The 24,827-nt window shown below is 42.3% G+C and overlaps 2 protein-coding genes across 7 annotated transcripts; both read left to right on the top strand.

The window, feature by feature from the left end:
* DDX5 (DEAD-box helicase 5) lies at nucleotides 1–7,164 on the top strand. 4 transcript variants are annotated; one of them, XM_061615536.1, is made up of 13 exons: nucleotides 1–138; nucleotides 1,345–1,510; nucleotides 1,638–1,734; nucleotides 1,831–1,964; nucleotides 2,061–2,126; nucleotides 2,804–2,945; nucleotides 3,070–3,230; nucleotides 3,389–3,561; nucleotides 3,684–3,794; nucleotides 4,238–4,299; nucleotides 4,402–4,461; nucleotides 5,621–5,845; nucleotides 6,499–7,164. In XM_061615536.1, the coding sequence occupies exons 1-13, from the start codon at nucleotides 107–109 to the stop codon at nucleotides 6,870–6,872; spliced, it is 1,803 nt and encodes a 600-aa protein (XP_061471520.1). In that variant the 5' UTR covers nucleotides 1–106; the 3' UTR covers nucleotides 6,873–7,164. The 4 variants fall into 4 exon arrangements, with proteins under 4 accessions (XP_061471520.1, XP_061471521.1, XP_061471519.1 ...); XM_061615537.1 differs by having other exon boundaries at nucleotides 3–114; XM_061615535.1 differs by lacking the exon at nucleotides 1–138 and adding an exon at nucleotides 488–900.
* A 7,454-nt stretch (nucleotides 7,165–14,618) lies between these two features.
* POLG2 (DNA polymerase gamma 2, accessory subunit) lies at nucleotides 14,619–24,627 on the top strand. Of its 3 annotated transcripts, none has more exons than XR_009761249.1 (8): nucleotides 14,619–15,374; nucleotides 16,687–16,807; nucleotides 16,958–17,063; nucleotides 18,352–18,522; nucleotides 19,155–19,295; nucleotides 20,428–20,508; nucleotides 21,604–21,752; nucleotides 22,757–22,845. XR_009761249.1 is itself a non-coding variant. In XM_061615533.1 (8 exons), exons 1-8 carry the CDS (start codon nucleotides 14,627–14,629, stop codon nucleotides 24,598–24,600), a joined length of 1,635 nt encoding a protein of 544 aa, XP_061471517.1. In that variant the 5' UTR covers nucleotides 14,619–14,626; the 3' UTR covers nucleotides 24,601–24,627. The 3 variants fall into 3 exon arrangements, 2 of the variants coding, with proteins under 2 accessions (XP_061471517.1, XP_061471518.1); XM_061615533.1 differs by lacking the exon at nucleotides 21,604–21,752 and adding an exon at nucleotides 24,435–24,627 and having other exon boundaries at nucleotides 22,757–22,857; XM_061615534.1 differs by lacking the exons at nucleotides 21,604–21,752; nucleotides 22,757–22,845 and adding an exon at nucleotides 22,270–22,724.
* The last annotated feature ends 200 nt before the right edge of the window (nucleotides 24,628–24,827 follow it).

The raw sequence follows: 24,827 nt of genomic DNA, 5'->3' as shown, positions 1-24,827 counted from the left end.
TGGCCAGACACTCCCCATTCAGTCGCCCTCGTCATCGGCTTCGTACTGAGTTTTGCTCGTCTCCATCTCCGCTGTTAAGGCCGTCTTGATCGTCGTCGTCGTCAGCATGCCTGGGTATTCCAGTGAGAGGGACCGCGGGTGAGCCGTGGGGGCTCGATTTCATTAACTCACAATCGACCTTTTTATATATGCCTGAGGTTCTGTCATATTAACTGGGGCTAAAAGCGGGGTCGTTAAAATGGCGGCGGCGACAGAACTAGCCGTTTCCCGGCTGCCGCTCAAGGCGCGCGGGATAAACGGAGGAGGGGGAGGTAATTTATGGCTCCCATTTGAGGAAAAAAGCAGACGCTTTGTGGATGTCACTGGCAGCGGCGCCGGCCAAATGTTAGGATTGCAAAGGATCGGGTAGTCCGGAAGAGGGGGGAGAATTGGGGGGGGCGGTGGGAGAAGAAAAAAATAGTGTGGGATAAGGAAGAGCGTTTGGGCTGCGTTGGCGGGAAGAATGGTGGAAAGGGAAATCGCAAATATATTCGGGAAAGGGGGTGGGAAGGAAGAGCGTTGTTGTTCTCTTCAGCCATTGCCGCTTTCTCAACGACACCGGCTTCCATTTGCCTTTTGTCTGAGTCGAGCGGATGTTAATGGCTGGCCCCGCCATGCGGCGACTGAGGGGAAAATCAAAATGCCGGCGACTGCCTTTGTTCCTCCTCTCCCGTCTGTTTCTCTGTATCCCCGCCCCGGCGTTAAAATGGACGCGCCGACTAGAAAATGTGGCGTAGACGAAAAAGACAAAGGGGGGGGGAGAGAGAGACACCACAACCGCCTGGCTGATTTTCCTTTGTGTGAGGATGGCGCCTTTGCCGGCTTTTTCTCTCCCACCATCTCCCTTTCCACGCGCACCAGGTGAAAGCTTAGTTTAGAATTTAGTAGCATTCACGATAAACTAATTGGGTTTTAGAAGTCCTTCAATGTGCGCAGAGCCTGCTTCTAATATCTCCCATCGCCCTAAAAGAAGCCTTAAAATTCGTGTATGTGTGCGTATATATCTTAAAAGAGAAGTAATCTAATATCGTTGCTTGGAAAGCTAAATTCTTACCGGAATCTAGGTTTCATAACCGTCCCCGCCCACTTAGGAGTCTGACGCAGAGAGGGAGTGCCCAACAATTACTTGGGAATTTTTTTAGTAGTAGGGTATTAACTTGGGCTCAGGTTTCTTTTCTAGTATAAGTGCTTCAGCGCTTTAACTTTGGAGTTTAAAAAGATGGATATAGATCCCACTGTAGTTATTAAAACATAACTTAAGGCTGCTTAGTTCAGAGACTTAAATATTTAAATTTGCTTTGACAGGTTTGGTGGCCCTCGTTTTGGAGGAAGTCGAGGGGGATCTTTAGGTGGGAAGAAGTTTGGAAATCCTGGAGAAAAACTTACAAAGAAAAAATGGAATCTAGATGAGCTTCCCAAATTTGAGAAGAACTTCTACCAAGAACATCCTGATGTTGCCAGGCGTCCTATGGTATGAAAACTTTGTAGATAATGTTGCTTGAATTGTACTGTAATTAACATATGCATCAATGGAACTTTTTGTGGCTTCAGTGAATACTGTGACTGAAAAGTGATGAGGACCTTTGCTTTATTTGCAGCAAGAGATTGAACAATACAGAGCAAGCAAAGAGATCACAGTTAAAGGTCACAATTGTCCAAAACCAGTTATGAATTTCTATGAGGCTAACTTTCCTGGTAAGTAGTAAATTCATTGGTAATAAATGCAAAACTGTATACACCTCTTTAATACAGATAACAGGCTTTTAACTAGTTCACTGTCTTGTCTTTTAGCAAACGTTATGGAAGTGATCCAGAGACAGAACTTTACTGAACCAACTGCTATTCAGGCACAAGGTTGGCCTGTTGCTTTGAGTGGACTGGATATGGTTGGCGTAGCACAAACTGGATCAGGGAAAACATTGTCTGTAAGTAACTGTTCTGTTCAGCAATTTAAATGACTTAAATTAATGAATATGGTTTCCTTGGAGAAACAAGACTCTCTCTTTTTGTCTTTTCAACAGTATTTGTTGCCTGCTATAGTACATATAAACCATCAGCCATTCCTTGAACGAGGAGATGGGCCTATTGTAAGTATTGAGCAACATGAAACGTATTGGGAGTGGATGGGAAAGAGCTGGAATTTGAATGTCACTGCTGTAGAATTGTAAAATGTTCATAATAGGATTGAGGTGAAAGTTTGAAGTTTTGAACTTTGGACTCCAGATGATGATTGAATAAGAGGGCTGAAGTTGGGGGGCAAGAGTCTTGGGGTTGAAATTATGTGAAAAGATAATGGGGACATACCTCTTTATCTTTTTTTACGGCTGGGTCTTGTGCTATATCTTCTGCAATCTACTCTTTTTTTCTAGAATGCCCCGTCATTGTCATTCTGGGGATGGGGGAATGATAGCCACGGAGGAGTAATACTACCATAGTATTGGATGAGTTTTGCTTTACCCCCATCCTCCAAAATTGCCAAAATCCCCGTTAATTCACAGCAGTATAAATACAGTTCATGGCATCTTCCATAGCAGCTGTTAAAATTTGTCCACCACAAACTTGCTGGCAGATAGAAAAAACCCTAACTGAAAGGCATAATGGTAATTTCTGGCAGTAAAGTTCAAAAGGAGTTAATCTGCATCAGTGCATTTACTTTGTTCTGAAGAATGCCTCTTTACAGATGACAATATTACACCTTTTGAAAAGTGTTAAATCTGTCAAATTGGAGTACAGTTTGACTCTGTATTTGTACTTCTGTTCATAGTGTTTGGTGCTGGCACCTACTCGAGAGCTGGCTCAACAAGTGCAGCAAGTGGCTGCAGAATATGGCAGAGCCTGCCGTTTGAAGTCTACTTGCATTTATGGAGGAGCTCCTAAAGGACCACAAATACGTGACCTGGAAAGAGGTATAAAAATTACAGTTGAGCAATATTCTCCTAATACATGTTAAATCTGAGCATGATAGCTATACGCTGCAAAGACTGCAAAGCCATATTTAGAAATGGATTATAAATATCTTTTTGCTTTCAGGTGTGGAAATTTGCATTGCAACACCTGGTAGACTCATAGACTTTTTGGAAGCTGGAAAAACCAATCTTCGACGATGTACTTACCTTGTTCTTGATGAAGCTGACAGAATGCTTGATATGGGATTTGAACCTCAGATCCGAAAAATTGTAGAACAGATTAGAGTAAGTGCTCACACTTTACTGACCTACTAAAAGACAGTTGGGAAGCTATATCCTGGAACTTCCTAGTCCCAGGTTTATATTTCCCTGTCCCCAGTCTTACAGGATGGGGAGCTCAGCAGCTGACACAGTGTTAAATATGTATATCAATTTACTTCCAGCCTGACAGGCAGACCCTTATGTGGAGTGCAACATGGCCTAAAGAAGTTAGGCAGCTTGCAGAAGACTTCTTAAAAGAATATGTACACATCAATATTGGTGCACTGGAGCTAAGTGCAAACCACAACATTCTGCAGATAGTGGATGTATGTCATGATGTAGAGAAGGATGATAAGTAAGTAAAATTGGAACGCTTTGATAGTTGAACTGTTCTGGAGACACCTTCTCTTGAAGCAAGGTGTGACAAAGTCTGAACTTGCTGTGTATGTTTTTCATAGGACTTTTTCCTTGTCATAGGCTTATTCGGTTGATGGAAGAAATTATGAGCGAGAAAGAAAACAAAACTATCGTGTTTGTGGAGACCAAAAGAAGATGCGATGATCTTACTAGAAAAATGAGGAGAGATGGGTAAATATTTCCAGTGAACTAAATTTGCATAGGTACTTGAACGAAGAATTCAGTTATCTAAAGAAGAGAACTTTGTATACCTGCATGTAGAATTTTTTTAGCTTGTTTTTGTAGTGCCATGTTGCTGCGTTACAATCCTAGTACAGATGCAGCAGCATATGCTACACTTCTTTTAGTCCCCTTGGCACAATTTCCAGGACAGCCCAGGCAGGATTAATCAAATTTCATCTTGCAAGAGAGTGATATTCTTTTCAAATAGATTTTTATGAAGCATGTATGGTTGTGTCAGCACAAAGATAATGTAGTAGTGTCTTTCTGGTGTAAGCAGAAGAACTTTGTGGGGGAATGGTGCCATGCGTTACTGGCTGAGCTATTGCTAATGTACCTCAGGTTAATTTGGTGACGTTGATAAAATATTTATGTGAGGTTCAATATAATTGTAGGTGGCCAGCAATGGGTATCCATGGTGACAAAAGCCAACAGGAGCGAGACTGGGTTCTAAATGGTGAGTAATTCAGAATGGCTTTTAAATTATTAATTCAGACTGGTGGTTATTCTGCAAAATATCAAATGTTTTAAAAATGAACTAACAAGCTTTTTGTTGCAGAATTCAAACATGGGAAGGCTCCTATCCTGATTGCTACAGATGTTGCCTCCAGAGGTCTAGGTTAGTACAACTCTATTTTGGGTGACAGACAATTTTAAAGAAAGTTCATTGCTTTCTTTAACCTCTGCATTTTTCTAAGTTTTTTCACATAAAGGTGCAGTCTTTGTGGCAAGGCCTAGGCATGACAATCGGAGGACTCGAGGGGGATGGAGGACTAGTGGAAGTGATCGTCTGGACGCTTCCAGTCCAATAGAGAGGTGAAAGTTGAACATTGTGTGCCAGTAATCTTCAAAAGGCAAAGACAAAACTACGAGCCCATAAACTGTTCTCTCAAACGGTAGCTTCATTCACGGTTCACTTTTGCCCGGTTATTTCTACTGCTCCATGCTTTGCATGACTGCCATGGTGCACTGCTGTTTAGTCTGTGTGCATACTGTTTGCTGTGGTCCATGAGTCTTTGGATTTCAGTGAGTTTGCTGAAATGTCGAAGAATAATTAAACTACAGTGATCTCTGGTTTTTTTTTTTTTCAACCTTTGAAATGGAGAGAGCAGCTTTAAAATGTACTGAGCCTTGTACAAATTGGTGAGTACTGGCACATGAAATTTGAAAGTCCACCTCTCATTTACAAGTTGGGGTGGGAAAGCAGTGGCTTTTCAAACCTGGAGTTCCTCCGTCACCTATACCCTAACCGTCATGTCGAGACCTGCCAGAGAGAGACACACTCAAGTGAACGCTGGCTTCTTGGAAGCGCTTGCCTAGACAAGACACAGTGCATGAAAACAACTTGATGACCTTTCAGGGACAGGTATGTTTTTCTTGCAGCTGCGGTTGAAAGGTCTTGGCAAGACGAGCAGTGTGGCCCTCTTTTTGAGCTTCTGGTGTGTGGCAAGACCTCATTTTTATATCGAGGTCCTTGGGAGCACACGAAGAGGCTACTGTGAACTTATTGGTCTTACTGCAAGAAGCATTCAGATGTCACTTGATTTGTAGGGGCGCTCTGGTACGGCTTTAGATCACAGGGTGAATTACAAGAGGTTCAGAGGAGAGAGTGCATCCATGATCTCAGGAGTTCTTCTTTTTGCAGGAATAGATAATTAACATTCTTTACAGCAGTTAGCATCTTAAAATCTATTACTGTCTAACTTGCTTTTTCATCTGGCTGTTGCGGTGTGCAAAATTTTGTACATTGCTTTTTGCTGCACTGCAACACTTTACAGATGTGGAAGATGTGAAATTTGTCATCAATTATGACTACCCTAACTCCTCTGAGGACTATATCCACCGAATTGGACGAACTGCCCGCAGTACCAAAACAGGCACAGCATATACATTCTTTACACCTAACAATATAAAGCAAGTAAGCGACCTCATCTCTGTACTTCGTGAAGCTAATCAGGCAATCAACCCAAAATTGCTCCAGTTGGTTGAAGACAGAGGTTCAGGTAAATCTTTACTATTAATTATTAAGTAACTGCATAGTATGATGTCTCTAACATCTTATTCTTAAATTGCATCCACATCAAAGGCTCCTACGGGGAGGAAGAGCGGGATATAAATTTAATCAGAATTCCTTTTTGGCCTAAATACTCAAATGTCTAAAATGGATCTTGTTTGCAGTATTATAGTAGATAACTGTTATCAAATGGTAGCTTTCAGTGCTTAAACACGTATTTAGTAAAGATTTGTTCATTTCTAGATCTATTCCTTCTAGTACTGTGTGGTTGTATCATTTGTTAGTGTCTAGACCAGTGATTCTCAAACGGTGCACCCAGGCACACTGGTGCGCCCTAAGAGGTGGCTAGGTGTGCCTCAAATATTATGGAAGTATATTTTAAAAATGAGAAGAAACCCATTTGTATAGGGTAAGTAATAGTTTTCTATAGTTTAAGTTATTTTTATTCATAGTTTAAAATATATTAATATATTTTTAATTTTGTACACGAAGTGCACCAGAAAATTTGTATATGTTTTACAGTGCGCCGCGAACCACTGGTCTAGAAGAAGTAGCTTTAGAGAGATCTGTGCTTCATTGTTACTGTTAAGAGTTGGAGTCTCAAAGGCATCTGTTTAACTTGCCTTCTAATCTTTTTTGCAGGTCGTTCCAGAGGTGACCGACGTGACAGATACTCTGCGGGCAAAAGAGGTGGATTTGGTTTTAGAGAGAGGGAAAACTTTGAAAGAACCTATGGTGCAGTGGGCAAGAGAGACTTCGGTGCAAAAGCTCAGAATGGTGGCTATGGTGCTCAAGGTTTTGGTAACGGAACTGCCTTTGGAAACAACTTTGGAGGAGCTGGCATGCAGGGTGGATTTAGGGCTGGCACTCCAGCTTATCAGAATGGCTACGATCAGCAGTATGGAAATAACATGGCAAACATGCACGGTGCAATGAACCAGCAGCAGTATGCATATCCTGCAAGTGGCACTACGCCAATGATAGGTTATCCAATGCCAGCAAACTATACCCAATAACGTAGAAGTATATTTAAGTGTCTTGTTTTTCATAATTGCTCTTTATATTGTGTGTTGAGACAGGATAGTTATTTAAAATCTTATGGAACATGCAGAAATGTCTGCAGTGCAGCAGTAACTATGGTGCACTTTTCCGCTATTTAAGTTGAATATTCTCTACATTCCTGAACGATTTTTAGTTTTTTGTACTAGAAAATGCAGACTGTGTTTTCACAAAGTAAATGTACAGTGATTTGAAATACAGCAACTGGAGGCAATGCATGGCCTTCCAATAAAGATATTTGAAAACAGATTTGGTGTGTTAGGAGTTTTAGCAAAAGCAGCCTGCCACAACCTCACTTAAACTAATTGTTGCAATAAATAAAAAATGCCACATCCTAACAAAGAAATGAGCCTTTGCACTTGGGCTTGGTTTAAAACTTGGGGCAACTCTTCTCTGTGTGGGCAGGAAGGAGAAGGGGACTCACTCCTACTTGGAAGAGGAACAGGCATGGCTTGATGAATTGACTTTACCCAGCCTTGTTCTGTACTTGGAGTTTCTCTAGCATTATGGTATTGGAAAGTATTTATTCCTCATCTTGCCATAGGCACAGGGATAGATGCTGCTATGCAAATAGATGGAAATGATGGATTGGTGTGGACTGGTAGTAGCTTCCAGGATGCAAGTTAAGGTTTTGATCAGTCCTTTACTTCCCACTTGCCTGTTCTTTGCCATATCCCTGCTTTTTTCCTAGCGGAATTTTAGGAGACAAGGGTTGTATTAAATGTTAATCCTATTCAGAATAGATCTTTTAAAGTTAACAGATATGACTAATGTAGGTCCATGAACTTAAATCTATTCTGCGTAGCATTCAGTTGGATACAACCCAAGACACCTTTTTCAAGTCTCAGTAACACAAAACCTTTGCAACAGCTTTCCCATTGACAAAACTATACATAAAGTGCCACCTCCTTGTAAAGAATTTGAAAGTGCTTCTCTTTCCCCCCCCCCACGGTAGCAGGCAGGATTATGAACCATGGCCTTGCATTGATTTCCTTTGCTCAAAATTTCATAATGTATGCCCTGGCCAATGGGCATTCAGGTTTCTGAGGTACCAGAGAGATGAGTAAGGCAGACTCAGCCATAGGTTTACTTAAAAGGAGACAGTTTATTGAGTAACTTTCAACCCACAGGTGTACCCAATACAAGTGGAACAAACTTGCATGGTTTTGCACAAACTACTGCCACAGTCTGAACACCGAACTGGGTAACAAAGAGCATTTTTATAGGATACATGTTTACAACACAGTAATTACTACAAAGGATTAAGTCATAGCTTTCCCAGCATAGCCCTCCAGTGATGGGGCTCTTTCCCAGGATCATACAGCATAACAAGAGCTGATAAGCTGCATGCCCCTAATTACCTGGCAGGGAGTTAACTGCTCTAAGGCCTACCCTATCTGGTTAACAAGGCACCTTCCCAGCATCACACAGCACTCTTGGCAGAGCATCGGAACATTGCCTGTTAGGAACCCCAGATTAGACTAGATGGCTCTGAGCTAATACATTGACCGTCCCTTGACCTATCTTCCTGCATCCTTAGATGCTGAATGCTAAACTAGAGCGAACTAAGGCTGGAGGGGGGATACAAGCGCCCTCCCTTGCCTACAGGTAGCTATTATGCTGATATAGCTGCTGAGCTTGCCCATGGGCTGATAGACATAACAAGAATTTTATCACAGTGCTCTCAAATGCTGCCTTAGATTTTTGGTGTAATGCTCTTTGGGTGTGCTTCATATCACACAATAGATTACTCTGATTCACTGGAACTCGAACATCTCATTCCCCCCCCCCCCGACTTCACAACAAGCTCAGCAGATTTAATCCTACTCTGTAAACTCCACCTAATGGAAGTAGGTTATAATCATGATTTAGCAAATCTTGAGTGATGGAAACTTGGCCTGCTGATGAGTCAGACTGCCAAACCAATATAATCAGTGTTAGCAAAGTAATCCTTCATATTCCACCTATTGGAGAATTCCCTTTTAAATCTGGTTTACTGACTAGTTATACATTCTGACACAGTAAGTTGTAATTAGAAAGCTAGTACATTTAAGATGCCAGTTCTCAATGTGTAGCATCCGGAGTTTTCACCATTATATTTCACAAGTTTATAAATATTTGTATACTACTATTTCATTTAAAAGCATCAAAGTGGTTTACAACAAGTAAAAAAAAGTATACAGTAAAAACAGCAACCATAGCAAAAAAAAATTCTGGCAGAACAAAGATTTTCAGTAAGCATTTAAAAGTTAAAACAAGGTGCCTGCTGAATCGCTTGGCAAATCATTCTAGAGAACTGGGCTAATGGCACTGAAGGCTGACTTGTGTGTCAAATGAGCCTCGCCAAATTTGGGAATGATACTTTACTGTGTAAAGTGTTACATGTAAGTTTACAAGAATATCAAGGATATATTCTAGTACTTGGATATTAACATTTAAGGGTTGTAGCCAACTAAGTTATACTGAGTAGACACATTGATATTAATGGACCTAAGGTATGTTCATTATTTTAAGTGGGTCTACTCTGGGGGGACTATATTAGCTACAATCTTCACTGTTGAATAGTCTGGTTTGCATATATCGTAGATCAACTGGTCTTTCTACAGTCATACGTAAGGACTCAGGTGCTTCAACCCATATCTAAATTAAATTTGTAACTTGTTCTGATTGTGGATACCAAAGGCACTATTTCTGGAGATAACTATGCCATTTAGCACCAGGAGAAACGTTCTGTTTTCTTTATCTTCAGTGGGCAGGAATCCTAGTCAACCAAGCAAATACATAAGATAGTATTTCTACAGAATATATTTCAGGAACTACACTCCTATCCATTAAGGCCTTGCTGACAACAACAAACATGTTTAGTGTGATGTAACCTTGTATAGGCAGGAGTGGATTAATGCTACAATAATTGTACATTCCTACCCATGTCTACTCGTAAGGAAGCCACACTGAATTCCATGGGACTTGCTCCCTTACTCTGGTAGGCACGTACAGAATTGCAGTCCAAATTGGTTAAAGGTGCTACAGAGGACTCCTAGCAAGGGGCTTAATAAGCCTCCAACCATAGAAGGAAGAGAGGGTTCTATTCTACATCTTCCTTTCAAGAATGGAGCAAGATGGAAGGATATGTGGGCTAGGACCTGGATTCAAATCCCCATTTGGCCATGAAGCTCACTGGGTGGCCTTGGGCTAGTCACTGCCTCTCAGCTGAATTTACCTCACAGGATTGTTGGCATGATAAAACTGGAAACAGGAAAACCATGAATGCTACCCTGTGCTCCTTGGAGGAAAGGTGGAATATAAATGTAATAATAAGTCTATCTCCAGCCTACCTACTATGATTTTGAATTAGTAGAGGAGTGTATGTGTATTTGTAGGAGGCAGGGTTTGGAATCTGGAAAGAAAATATACAGAGGGAGGAGATTACCAGGCTAAAAGGTTGGATGTGGTTTCAGCCTGCAGGAAAAATGCAAAAGCAAGGTGATGTGAAAGACAGAATATGGCTTAAGGTTATTTTGCAAAATAATTTCACTGGAGTGGAAAATAAAAGTTGCTTAGAGAACAAAAGGGAAGAAGGCAGACCTTACAATACCACAGTTCTACTACTTAAACAGTCCACTAGTAGGGCCATAATAGGCAGGAAAACAACCAATCCTTTAAAAAAAGCCTTTGATTCCTTCCCCTCTTGAAATAGATCATACTGATATATTGGCGAGGATCCAGATTCCACATAAACATATACTCCTTGGTTAGGATCAACGTGTCTTGAATTCTCAACCTTCACTTTCCATTGTTTGCAAAATAATTTTATGGAATGAGAAATGTCCTATATTATCTTTTGCAGCTGTTCAGTATTGCCACCCCACCCCCAATACTATGTAAATATAGAATTGGGGGCTATATAAATTCTAATAATAATACCCATGAATGAAAGCAGCAGCACTATGCAGCTAAAATCAAACAAATTGGTACATAAGCAGAAACAGCAAGTGAATTCTCCCCTCCAGAGACTGAGGCTGCAGTCCTATACTCATTGCCCAAGAGTATGCCTCACTGAATACAGTGAGACTTACTTCCTAGTAAGCATGCATAGGATTGGGCAGCGATGGGGAAATTTCACGTGATCATTTCTACTCGGCAATAATGTGGTGCGGGGGAAGACAGCAAGCTAGAAACAAGTTTGGAGACTCACTCCTGGATACCCTGTAGCATAAGCCAGCATCTGCTCCTCCTAAGGGGCATGGGGGGAGAAGGGGTCTGCCCAATACTCAGTCACCCAATACTGCTTGGGACAGTCAGGACCCACCCTGCTCCATTCTGGTTTTGGCTTCTGCCCACCACCCCAATGAAACTATTCCTCCCACTGCCATGAAAGGGGATGGAAGAAGAAAAGGTCCCATCTGACATTTTCAGCTCAATGCTGAAGCTACCCCTTCATTGCTGAGCAGAGGAAAGGAAAGGAAAAAGCCCCAGCCATCTCCACTATCCGTCCCTCCACTGCCAGATTTCCTGAATATGAGCAAACTGAACTAGCTTTGTCCTGCACACTGCATTGGGTGTGCATTGTAGGCTCTCTAATAACATTTTATTGCAGTAACCAATTATTAACAAGTGCACAATTGGGATAAATACATAATCAAAAAACCAAAGGTGAGGATTTAAGAGCTAACAATCATTGAATGTCTAAGAGATATTACTACATTCAGAAATATTGCTACAGTACCTATCCTTAATAGAAACTTTAGAAAATCTGCCCTCTTAACATCTTTGAGGGTAAAATGTTAAAACAAACCAGCAGAACAGCTCTTCTATACTTGTAGGCTCTCTAGAATGGAAATGATATAGTTTGCATGTGCAGTGGCTGAACAGCATAGTATCTGACATAGAATGCGCATTGGCTAATTTTATGCTGGGCAGTTGCTGCACATGCAAGCCAAATCACTCCTATTCAAGAGACCTTACAGTGCAATGCAGCCCAGTGCAACCAGTCCAGGAGGAAGGCACCTGATGAGTGGCAGCAGGGCAGGGCTGGGTCCAGGACAGTGGGCCCCTAGGAGCTAGTGCCACAGCCAGCCCTAGCCTTGAAACTCAACATAACCAAGAACAACCTGTATATGTTTTCTTCCTGTATTTGTTAACACCATCCTGTTAACTAGGCATGCAGCCTTGGCTTTATCTTTGATTCTTCTCCTTTGGTTTCTACATGCAATCAGTTGGCAAGTCATACTGTACAGCACATCAAAAAACCCCATAAAGCATCGATTCCTCTCAGATAAAAATCTGGTTTATGCTTTGGTTGTCTCCTGTCTCAACATCTTCTGCTCTTCCTCTTTCATGTCTTGGTACTGTCTGGCACTCTGCTGCCAAAATTACCTGCTGTTGCACAGATCATGTGATGCTCCACTGATCATTTAAATGGCTATCCTTCCCCTTTGATAATTTGTCTTACCTTTTAAAGCCCTCCATTATCAAGTCCCACCCTACCCATCAGCCTTTATTTTTCTCTAACCCCCTGCTCATCCTACTCCTATGCCTGATAACCTCTGTTCGTCCTACTCCTGTTCTCTCTTTCCTGCTGTTCCATACTTGGAAGTCCTTCTCTGAATAGGTATACTATGTCATCTCTTCTGACAAGTCCTTCCTCAAAACCTACCTTTTCTGTGTGCTCCATTTACAATTGCAAACATGTTTGAAGTCCATGTAGCTGCATTTAACCTCATCCATCCCATCCTACCATCTCTTCCATTTGCTGTTTTCTCATTGTCTATTTTTGATTAGCATGAGGTATCTATATGGAAATATTTGATCCTGCATGCTTAACTATTCATATAAAATGAAATAATAAACCTATATTAGATAAATACAAAAAAACTTCTGCTTGCCTAGTTACTTCGCATAGATTAGAAGTAATCAATATCGGGATGCTCTGAGGGAGAACACCCAAACGTTCATCAGCCCCTGGAAATTGGTCTTGTATTACAAGTCCAACACACACACTCAGGGCAGGTAAATCGGAGCTGCAGCATCACCTCGTTCTTTAGCATCTACTTGAAGACCTTCAGCCAAGCAGAGCCCACCAACTTTCTAGGTACATAAATCCCACTGAGTTCAACGATGCTTACTCCCAAGTGAGTACATACAGGATTGCAGCAGCCTAAATTACCTGACATAAGCCCTTTTCAGATGTGACATTGGTGGAAGGACTAAAAGCGCTGCTCTAGTCCACTCCCCAGTCAACACAATTGCCTTACATGGGAGGAACACATGCACAGGGTTATGGTCCTGCTGAAATTGGGGGGGGCGGGGGCGGGAGGAGGACAAAAGAGATAACACAAACCACCTCAGGTTGCAGCAAAGGCAAATCTATCCTTACTGCTATTTCAAACCTTAGTTCAAGCCAAAGTTCAATTGAAAGCAAATGTGGCTCATTCTCCACTGGCATGCAGAGGGGGTAGTGTTCTTATCAATCCAACAGATCTAAACATTAGAGTAACATGCAGTTCCGTATTTTTAGCATGCCATTAAAATCCATTTGCTGGACAGGAATACCAAGAAGGACTTTACTGGCTCTCTCTGCTGCTCTGGCCCATTTGCCTTACAAAAGTGGGGGGCAGATCCTGGCAGCCCCCAACCCATGTGGGTCACTTTGACAACTAGGCAAGCCTGCCCACTTGTCAATCACCTGACATAACCATAACATCAGGTAAGGCATATTCCTTTGCAGGCTAGTTTGAATTCAAGCCAGTCTGCAAAAAAAAAAGGTTCCTTTGTCTGTGCAACTTGAAATCAAACTGCATATGCAAAGGAAGTGGGATCTGTGGCCTCTGCCAGTCAGCTGATCGTGTTACAGTGTTTACCTTATAAATGATGACTTTGATTTGCAACCAGGCATAGACCCTCATATTGTAAGTTAGAGGGGTCTGTGGCTGGCAGAGTGGCTTACAACAGCCCTATAATGCAGTCGAGGCAGATGTCAGCCTGAGGGCAAGAGAATAATTTTCAACACTGCAATGTAGTCTGCTAGTATTAGCACCTTGGGAGTCAGGATGAAAGAGAAGCTTACAGCATCTCTGCAGTCTTGTCCAAAGCTGTTACTACTACATGCAAGTTGAGAATACTGAGAGAACCTTGAGGTACTATAAACACTGCAGGTCAGATGTGGGGCTCAGGCTTCTATGGATTTTCACTAAAAATTCATCAACAAGGATACTTACCTTCCCCCCTCAGGCCTTCTCCTAGGCCAAATACAGCACCTAATTGCATCCACACGCCTCCTACAGCTTTGACTAGCTTTTAAATTGAGTTAATCGGCTGGTCCGTTGACAGATATTACTTTGAAACTCAAAAACATTGAGGTTGCAATCTTATCCCCACTTACCTGGGAGTAAGCCCCCTCAGTAGACATATATATGGCTGCACTGTAAACGTCACACACGAAAGATAAGATCTGATTTAGAAAGAACAAAGACTCCTCTCTTCCCCAAGCTCCGGGGGGGTGGGGGAGGAATAAGACCTACTATTACTACTCAGTCACAACAACCTTAACATCTTTATTTCTCCCCTCCGGTTGATTTCTATGGGCTGCTCTTCCACCCTACGAGAACAAACAGAAAAAAATTGAAACCGGAAACTAGCCAAGTGGTTCAGTCTAAAAACGTACATATCTATGTAACTCCCCCTCTGTCTACATAAGTCTGAGAAGCGACGCATGCGCTACACAGAGCCCGTCTCGTCTAAGAAGGGAGGGGCGAGCCAGGCGCCGCCACGTTTAATAAGCATGTTGCTCAGACGTGTATCTTGCGGATTTGTTTCCTCCTTCAAGGCCAACAGCGGAGCGCGTGGCTCTGGCGGCTGTTGCTTTCTTTGTGGGAGACGCTTTGGGCTCTCCAGGCTCCAAAAGCTAGTCCGAAGGGGGTGGCTGCAGTGGCAGAGGGTGCCGGTGGGAGTCCCATGGGTGGCTGCAGAGACCCCCAGGCTCCTGAAGGGGGAATGCGGGGTGCCGCCGAGGCGCCTTTGCAGTGGGCATTACGCGGGTTCTCCCAGCAGCGCTAGTGTTGGGGAGGAGCACTCGGGGGTTCCTGAAGCACTCCTGGATGTCTGTCAGAGGAGGCACTTCCTCAAAGGAGGAAAGGACCACCGGGACGTCAGCTGGGACTCTTACCTGAGGGGGGACCACCCGGGCTTTGGGCCTCTGGGGGTGGAGTTGAGGAAGAACCTAGCTACTCAGTGGTGGGAGTCCGTGGTGGTGTTCAGGGAGCAAGTGTTGGGCGTGGATGCCGTTGTCCGTCGCTCTTCAAACGCTGGCGAAGTTTCACTGAGGGAGGCCCTTCGACTGGTGCACCCACGAGCCCTTTGGAAAATCTTGGAGAATGACCAGTTAAGCAAAGAACAGCTGTTAGCCTCTGTGGAGAAGATGCTGGAGGCATCTGGGATGCTGCGGGACAGCCTCCTTCCTGGTATGGTTTTTAAGCTATCTTCAGAATGCCATATTCTGTTCCAAGAACTAGGTTACTTATTGTTTGGGTGGCTCATAGAACAACAAAAAATACACTATTAAGGTATGATATGGTTAAAATGCAACAGTAAAAGCAGTAAAATGCGGCATGAAAATGGCCCTTTCTAGCCACTGAAAAATAAAACAAATTGGCAGCACAGATTAAAAAGATGCTTAAAAGTCTGGGGTGGATAAAAATACCTCTTTTTGTGGTGGTGGTTCACATTTCTATTGTATTTTTATCTTGACATAGATAACAAAGATACACAATTATTTTGTATAGTTTTGTTACTCTTTTCCAATATATAGTTGTTTATGTGGTAGACTTGCCACTTGAGAGAGGAGTCTAGTTAGTGTTAATCCCCCAACATTAACAAATCAGATATTAAGAAAGATCTGGACAAGCAGATGAAGATGATTTATTGATCAATTGAACTGTGTTATAACATACATCAAACACTGACAACTAAAGTCCTGAGATACTACCCCAAAACTTAGGTGAATAGAAAGGACTTCCCCTGATTTTTATGCAGAATCCTTGTTTCAGAGTCTGCATCTTTGAATAATGATATGTGAAAAAACTTGTGTTGTATTTCATTAAAGAAAATGCACCTTTTAGATAACTAGGTGACTTCTGAATTCAGCATTGGCATGTTTCTAAGGTTGCAGTCTTGTTCACACTTGGCTATTAGGAGATTAACAGTGGACTGTTTTCAGGGAGTTGGCTGTGTTGAATTGGTGGTGGTGAGTTCTGCCAAACTTGCAACTGTAACTCTGAAGCCATGTCATAGTTGTATGTTTTTATATATAAAACATATTTCCCCATTTCAGGTTTCATGCTACAGTTGATGGGCTATGCAACTTTACAAATACAGCTAAGGTTTTGCTGTCCCTCTAGAAAATATAGCCAAGGTTTTGGTGTTTCTGAATGTGGTGCATACTGGCGTACTGGAATGTGTGGTTATTTTATTGCCTGTTCCTATTATTGGAACTTTCAGTATAAAGAGAGTGTAATTAAAAAAAAAACTTTTCTCTGACAATGTATCTTTAAAACCTAGCAGTAATATATAGGGGTAGACCAGGTTGCATAACTAAGCAACTGTAGTAATGAGTTTGTGTGAAAAGGTAAAGCAGTCATGTCACTTGGTGTAATTGCTAGACTTTGCCCTAGTCTGTCTGTGTCCCTGATTTTTTTTGTTTATAAAAGATATTAACCCACAAGAACTGTTAACACTCTCCATGAATGCTGAACTCATTTTTTCTTTTTTTGATAGGTGCCTTGGAGCATTATGTTGAGTGTCTGGAACTGGTGAACAAGAGACTGCCTTTTGGGGTTGCTCAGATAGGCGTATGTTTCCATCCAATAAGAAATAATAAAAAAGAGAATTGCATGAGGTACAGTAATGTTCCTAAATTGTTCTTGATAAAATACTTGGCCACTTAGTGGTTATCTCTGCATGCCTCATTTCTGGAAGAAAAATAATCTTTTATATTTATTTGTGGTTTTTATGTGTTAATTTGATGGCCTTTTGCTGTTGTTTAAAGAACAGGTGAAAGGACAATGGCTTCCCTAGTGTGGTACAGCTCTGCTAGAACTGCTGGACAATGGCTTGACTACTGGTTACGTCAGCGTCTCCAGTGGTGGAGGAAGGTATTCAATAAAGTACCAGCACTTATATATGTCCCTGAGAAGGCTGCTGAAGGTTGAAAAGATGTAGGCGGTTGCCCTAAATATTAGAATAATGGTGAATAAACCCACTTTTAGCAACTGAGCAGTACTATGGTTGCCAGTAATTTGGTTAATTTAAAATAAATGAAGACAGCATAATACTTAATCAGACTTGGAAATAGCTCTTCCTCCTGCAGTAACTAATACTTTAGACCAACTATGTGCAAACAAGTGGCTTAATAAAAAAAAATATTGTGGACGTGTAATAAAGTACAGCTACATTATTTGCAAGGATTCCAGACAAAAGCTTTTCAACACTGTGCTCCATGAAGCACCCTCAAATGCTTTCCAAGGACCTCCAAATTCAAAAAAGCAATCTGAGAGATTTGGAGTGAGAAAGGGAAACTGCCTCTATATGATATTCTCTTGCTAAGAATTTCCCTGTTAAGGCCCAGATAAGCTTCCTCTAATTTTAATGAGCATTGCAATAGAGAACAATCCACTACATGGTACAGTTACTGGTTTAAGTGGACTGTGGCCTTAGTTCTAGTTTAAGCAGGACTCTGCTTGCCCCTCCCTCCTTCGAGGAGATGGGCCATTGTAGCACATGAAGTCCTTCTCAAACATGAGGTGAGGAACATAGACATACAATAGGGGAGTTGCTTAGACATGTAAATTCCTAGACTGAACCACTTTTCTGGTTTCTAGTTTCAATTTTTTTGCTTTCAGGGCGGAAGAGCTGCCCACAGAAATCCGGGGGGGGGAGAATATGATTTTATGGTATCTCTGGTTGGGTTTTCACCAGGATTTAGGCAGGAGAGGAAAGGTTTTGCCAATCTTTTTTGGGCCTGAGAGCATATACGCAAACTGGAGAAACTGTTGTGGACATCTCCTTTTCTGTCTGTCTCACACACACATACACACCTCTATTCTGTTGGCTGTAATAGAATGCTTTTTTAAACCCTAAATTTCAGCAGGGGTGGGGACACTGCACATGTCCAGGAAAGGCTGGTGTGGGTGTGCCTGTGCGCATCACATTGGTCACCCCACCATAGTGGCTGCTATTTGCACAGTAAATTGCGTCTAGTTTGGCCCTGAGACACAGCAAACACACAGGCATGCCACTTTCTGCCAGAGTGAAAAGACTGCTAACTAGAGAATAAGATTAAATATTAATGCATGTGCTTCTAGTTATACCAGAGTAAATTACAGTGTACCTGGCATAAACTTTCTCTGTACATTCATATATCCTTATATTGCTTTTCTGTAGTTTGCAATAAGTCCATTCAACTTCAGCAGTAGTGATCATCATGAAGAAGGAAGAAGAAGCAGCCATCTCTATTATAGTTTCCCTTGGGGAAAGGAAGTAATAGAAACTCTGAGGAATCTAGGGGATAATGAACTGTTGCAAATGTATCCAGGACAAGGATCCAATTTGCTTGTAAGTCTTATTAAATTAATTTTATTTTAAGAGTATTTCTGGACAGCTTGTCAGCGCTAAACAAGAGCCCCCAAAATGGTTTACAATACACATTACTTCACATGAATGTGTATTAGTTAAGCAGATATGATAAAAACTTTGCCTGGGGGACAGTTTCAAGACTATACATGAGCAACAAGACTTTCTCAATTAGAGGCAATGCAAATGATGGGAATTGCTTTCATGTTTTGATTTGATTTTTTGGTCTGGGGTTGTCAGTTGTGATCCTCCCACAATCACAGTGTGATTGCAAAGTCACTAAGGGCAGTGTTATCATGATGGTGGCACGTGGGAGAACAGCAGGTACTTGGCTGGCATGTCTCCTTTATTGGAAATGAAAAAATGAAATGCTTAGGCTCTTCCTCTGCTTCTAACACACTCCAGAACTTCTAGAAAGACTACTTAATGTATCTTTTTTTCCTGTGAACTCTTTGTATTGTGTCTGTGTGTCAAAGGAGTGACAGTTATCAGTTTCTTCCTATCTTTCTTACTGTACAATGCACTCCTGGCGTGGGATAGGTGTCATTCTAATGCTGAAATGTAAACAATTTAAAAAGATTCCTAAATGAACATTTTTGCTGTTTCTCCCTCAGGGTCGAGATGGGAGGAAGAATGTTGTTCCTCATGTCCTGTCTGTGAGTGGCAATCTGGACAATGGTGTATTAGCATATCTCTGTGACGGTATGCAGTTGGCTGAAAATGCTTTAACAAGGAAGAAAGCTCTGCAGAGAAAGGTGATCTTCCTCTTAATGCATGTGCAGGCCCACTAAGAGGCTGAAGAATTAATACATTGGGCAAGCTATAACGAAAATACATGGGGCCACATGCCTATGCAGATGAAAATTAATGGGCTTAAGAGTGCATGACTTTTCTGTTACATTGTGACTACGGTATTACATTTTCTATAAAATGTGATCTGTCTATATGTATTGTAAGCCCTGAATCTATGGCATTATGGTCTGGCACTGTGAACTACAACATGACGACCCATGTGGTGGGGAGCCAGGATAGCAGCAGGCAGCAGCCTGGGGGACCCACAGAATGACAAACCAAGGTACCTCTTCCAAGCCTTGGCATTGCTATCACGCTGCCTGCACAGGAGGCATCTTGGTGACCCATGAGGAGGGGGGAAGAGGAGGAAACTTCACAACCCATTTGAGAGGGAGGAAAAGAGGAAGCTTCAGCATGCGCCAGTGCCTGGAGGCACTGGGGATATTGCAAGGGGGGTGGGGTGGTTGGGAGTCCCTAGGTGTGTGTGTGTGAGTGGAATTCAGGGAGGTTGGGAATCGCTAGGAGTATGCTTGTGGGTGTTGGCACACAAAGCACACGGGCAAAACCTCTAGTTGATCATATTTGTTAACCGTATTTCACTATAACATGAATGAACTGCAGCAAGCCTCAGGCTCACATGCTCCCCCCCCCCCTTCTCTTCTGAGTTCAGAATGTTCATTTCTGGTTTTTGCTAAGGGCAGTTTGCTTGTTGAGAGCGAAAACCATAGTTCAACTTAACTATGGTTAGTCTAAGCAAGCACGCTTCAGTAACCATTATTTGAAGTTGTCAGTGAAACCTTAGTTAGTGTTAACCACAGCTGATCAGGTGGAACAACACAACAAACTGAGTCAGTAAAAGGGAAATGAAGCTTTCAAGCTCTCCTCATTCTGGCATGCAGGAAGGGCAGCGGGGAGCACACAATCCTGAGCATATGAACATAGTCATTCCCTTGTCTTTGGTATTGTTGACTCTCTGACTTAGGGCCCATTTTTCCAAGAGCTCAAAAATAAAAATGAGGATTGCATACTGTCAGTGGTTTTCTAGCTCTGGGAATATTCATGATTGCTTATTTCTTTTACTATTTTATGTTTCAGGTACTTAAGCTTCACCCATGTTTGACACCAATCAAGGTAGCTTTGGATGTGGGAAGAGGTCCAACATTAGAGTTGAGACAGGTAAGCTATGAAAGCAAGAACTTTTAAAATTATTTTTATGCAGCAGTTTGAAGCTGTGCATATCAAATGAATTCTTTTGTCCTAGTTGCAGTGAAAGACACTGCCCTGGTTGGTAAGCCAACCTATGGTTCAGCAGGACTGTGTGAATGGGTGGGCTCCCAGAGAGCAGCTCACAGTTGCTTTCCTCCTCCCTGGTCTCCTTACTTCCATGTTATCTTGAGCTAAGCCAAGCTTTGGTTTAGTGTGTCTTCCAAATTCGGGTTCATGGTTAAGCTCACTAACCAAGAGCTGTAGCCAAGAATAACCTAGTCCAGGGAAAGCAACATGCATGCAGACAAGGTTTTCTTGTACATGCCTGTTTCACCAGCGATGCAACAAGTGCAGAGAAGAAAAATCTGTGCTTGTCTCCTCTACAATCATGTCAGCAGTGGAAAAGGCTGTACTTTAGTGCTACAAGACGTTTCTATCACTTATTAGGGAGACAGGAGTAGAGTTGAGTGGACATACATTCTTCCCCCTTTGTGAAAGATGACAGATATAAGGTCCTCTTCTGTACCTTCCACTGTGATGTGAAGAGAATCCCTGGACTGAGACAGGAGTTGAGCCCCAGGAAAGAATTATGATCCCATTCACATTCTGCCTACCTGGCAAAAAAAACCCACACCACTGCCATCTCAGAAGCCCCCCTAGACTCAGCCGACACTGTAAACGCCACAGAGAAGTTCCCTAAAAACTTGGTCACAGCAGCAAACACATCATGAAGTATTTTTCTCCACACCAAGACCTAGCTGTAGATGCCAGGAGCAGATAAATTGCAAGACTGCAAAGTGGAACAGCTTAGGTGGTATCCAGTAAAGCAGTTCTGCTAGTGTAAGGACGTTTAGCTGTGCAGTGGAACTTCCCTGACCTCTCCTCTGCCTGCACCCCCCTAAATCTGTTCTGGGGATTCCTCCAACCCTCCAGAGCAGATTTATGGGGTGTGCAGGGGGCACACAGGGAGAGGAGAGTGCGAGGAGCTTCCATCATGCGGCTAAAACTCCCTGTGGTAGCAGAACAGTTTTGTTTAAGATACTGCCCCATATGTTTTACTTGCAGGAATAATGCTGCATCTGAGACTAGTGGTCAGGAGCCGCAGAACCTGACCAAAGACCCTTATTGATGCCTTCTCCTGAGCCTGATTCATTTGAAGAGTCTTATGCCTCCCACTCCACCGGGCCTGCCTTACTATGCAGGGAGAACTCCAGGTGGGAATCTGTAGAAATGAAGAGAAGCACTTGTGTTCAGGCCAGGAGATTGGACCTTTAAAAATTCACACTCATTTTTAAAATTTGTTTGTTCAGTTTATATCTCACCTTTTTGCTAAGTGGTGCTCTTCAAGGGTGGAACTTGGGATGGGTAGACTGGGGAGAGGAAATAATAAGGACTCAATTCACCTCCACTGTTTGTCAAAGCAAGTTGCTCATTTGGAGCTTTCCATGGTGCTGCAACCATTACCCCAGTGGCTGTCCAGTGTGGATGGATTAGAACATCCTCCTGTCCTGTGCCGCCTGTCTTGCTTGAACTCTGCCCTATTGTGCTAGAACAGCTGAACTGGCAGACTGTTCTGATGGCATATTTGGGCAGTTCTGCAATCTTATCTGTCATGGTGGCAAGGCATCTCATGTTTTGTTGGTATAGCAGGGTTTCCACTGTATTCTGTGGACCTACAGCCAGAAGATCTGGGTTGCTCTGTATCATTCGGTTCCCTAATTACTGTTATAGATAGACTCATATGCAGCAGTAGAAGCATTCTAAGCCTGATCTTGAGGCAACCAGTGGGAGAAGAGAACTTCCCTTGGATGAAAACCTAGAGCGCAATCCAGTGAAAAGTTCTGTGTGAGCCCTATTTTGATGGGTGGGAGCTGTTCAGGCACAAATAAGTCTCATTGGGCAGAAATTCACCAGACTGAAGATCTTAAGGATGAACATTAACTGCTTGTGAAACAAAGTATCTGTTCAAAACAGAGGAAAATAACTTCCATCAATTCCTGAGTTAATTTCTGTTGCCAAAAACAAAGAAATGTCAACTATATTTGAGGTGAATGAACAAAGATGAAATTGTTAGCAATTAGGGGATTTCTTTTTCTCCCTCCCCACCACCAGAATGGGTCTTGAATTTGTATATGTCATTAATGCTGTCAATAAAAAAGGGTAAATTTGTTTTTCCCGTTTAATGTTTCGAACAACTAACAGAGTTTCTCTCTCAAAGGTATGTCAGGGATTGTTCAATGAATTGTTAGAGAATGGGATTTCTGTTTGGCCTGGATATCTTGAAACTGTGCAGTCATCACTGGAGCAGCTGCACATGAAGTAAGGAGGAGTAAAGCTATGATATGAAATGCATTTAGAAATTAAGTGTGGGGAGCTGAAAATCATAACCAAATTGTCATGGAGAAGTGCCTTTCACCATGTTAATCTTATGTTACCAAAATAATAGATGATTGCATTGATTTGTGTTTTAATAATTTGTTTATTACAATATGCTCTGTACTCGTGTCTCACTTGCCTTCTAAAAATCATCAGGATTGCTTTTGAAAAAGGACCTATTTTTTATTCAACCTACCATTGCAAATTATTTTGCAGTGGATATTCACATTTCCCCAGCCCTTTTCTCACCAACTACTTCGTAGTCCCAAACTGCTTTGTGGCTGGTATGCTAGCCCACAAACTGGGCTGTTTTGTTGTTGCTGTTTTCAGGTGAGAAAACAGAAGGTATAGAAATACCAAGGTTGTGCATGCCTCTTGTCATACCCTTAAAGCAGGACTGAGGAACCTTTTTCCTTTCTGGGCAACCTGTTGAGGTCTACATGTTAGTGGGGGGCAGGACCAGAGACAAAAGTAGGTAGACCATCAAATGTAAATTTTACCTTTATACATTAAGCAAGTTTCTACAGAGATTCACACTCCTCCGTATACTTCATGCAGGCAGTCAAGAGGCTTTATCAGAGTTCAAGGATATAGCTCAGCCAGGCAAAAGCTCTTGGGGTGTGAATTAGGGCCAGTGAAGGGTGTAGCCTGGGGAGAATTCAGAGGGCCAGATAGAGAGGACTGGGGTGGGGCTTACTTCCAGGTAGGGGGGTACAGGATGGCAGGTAAGGCTTTGTTTTGGGTTGGCATTGGGGAAAAACAGAGTTCTTGTGCCTTTGACAGCTGTATGGCAGACGGAACCAACAGGCCAAGCCTTTTCTAGTATGAAAATACAGTAATACCACAATTAATGAATCTTCCAGGAAAATGCTCCTTTTAAGGAAGGCTTTTTTAAGGTGATACTGACGAGCTTTCATTTGCTATGGATAAACTTTCAAACCTGTGCCTTTGCTTTAAGGTGAAACTGACAAGCCTGTGTCTTTGCTTTGCTAAGGTGAAACTGACAAGCCTGTGTTTTCCTTTTGCATTGAAGAGATTCTTGCTTTCTCCCAGGGCTGGGGAGGGAAGGATTCAATACAATTCAGAGGAAGGGAAGGAGTGGGAGTGGGTGGGTGCCCTTTAAAGCCCCTGTTGAAGCTGCCCCCGCATCTGTGAGTGGATGTAGGAACTTATCCCTATTCTTTTCATGTTATTTCTACATCTGGTGCCAAAGTTTCTGTTAAAGAAGTAATGTCCAGGAACACTACTACTTTAAGTGAGATATTACTGTTCAATTATGGATAAAGCTTCACGATGACTACTCTCTAATTTTGTGTTATGTTCCCATAGCAGCCATTTTGTGACTCCCTTTAAAATGTACTCGATACTCCCTTAAAATTTAAAATGTACCCTCTGGTCCAAAAAGGTTGGGAACCCCTGCGATAGTAGATTCCTGAAGTATGTTTCTCCTAATATATTTTTTATACTACTGCTGAATACACCAAGAGCAAAAGTTCCACACTCTTGTTCCTTGTTTACAGGTATGATGAAATGAGTGTCCTCTTCACAATCCTTGTCAGTGATGCCACACTAGAGAATGGTGTGGTCCAGCTGAGAAGCAGGGACACCACCATGAAGGAAATGATGCATATATCTAGATTAAAGGACTACTTAAGCAAGTACATTCTGGCAGCTAAAAACATTTGAGTTATAATAAAGGCAATTTTGCATCTTCTTGTCTGAATTGATCTTTTCCCAATTCCCTCCCGTCTGATCTTCGGCATGCCCCTTCCCTAGACACCTTCCGCTGAGCCTTAAAAACTTGGCTGTTTGGACAGGCCTTTGGGACCACCGGGATGGGCTAATTACATACTGAATGCCCGTTGTTTTGTACTGTATATGCTGTTTTATTACTGCTGACTGTATTGTATTTT

The sequence above is a fragment of the Rhineura floridana genome, chromosome 3 (assembly GCF_030035675.1).
Source record: "Rhineura floridana isolate rRhiFlo1 chromosome 3, rRhiFlo1.hap2, whole genome shotgun sequence".
NCBI classification, from domain to species: Eukaryota; Metazoa; Chordata; class Lepidosauria; order Squamata; family Rhineuridae; genus Rhineura; species Rhineura floridana.
This window is presented reverse-complemented; position numbering and strand designations above follow the sequence as displayed.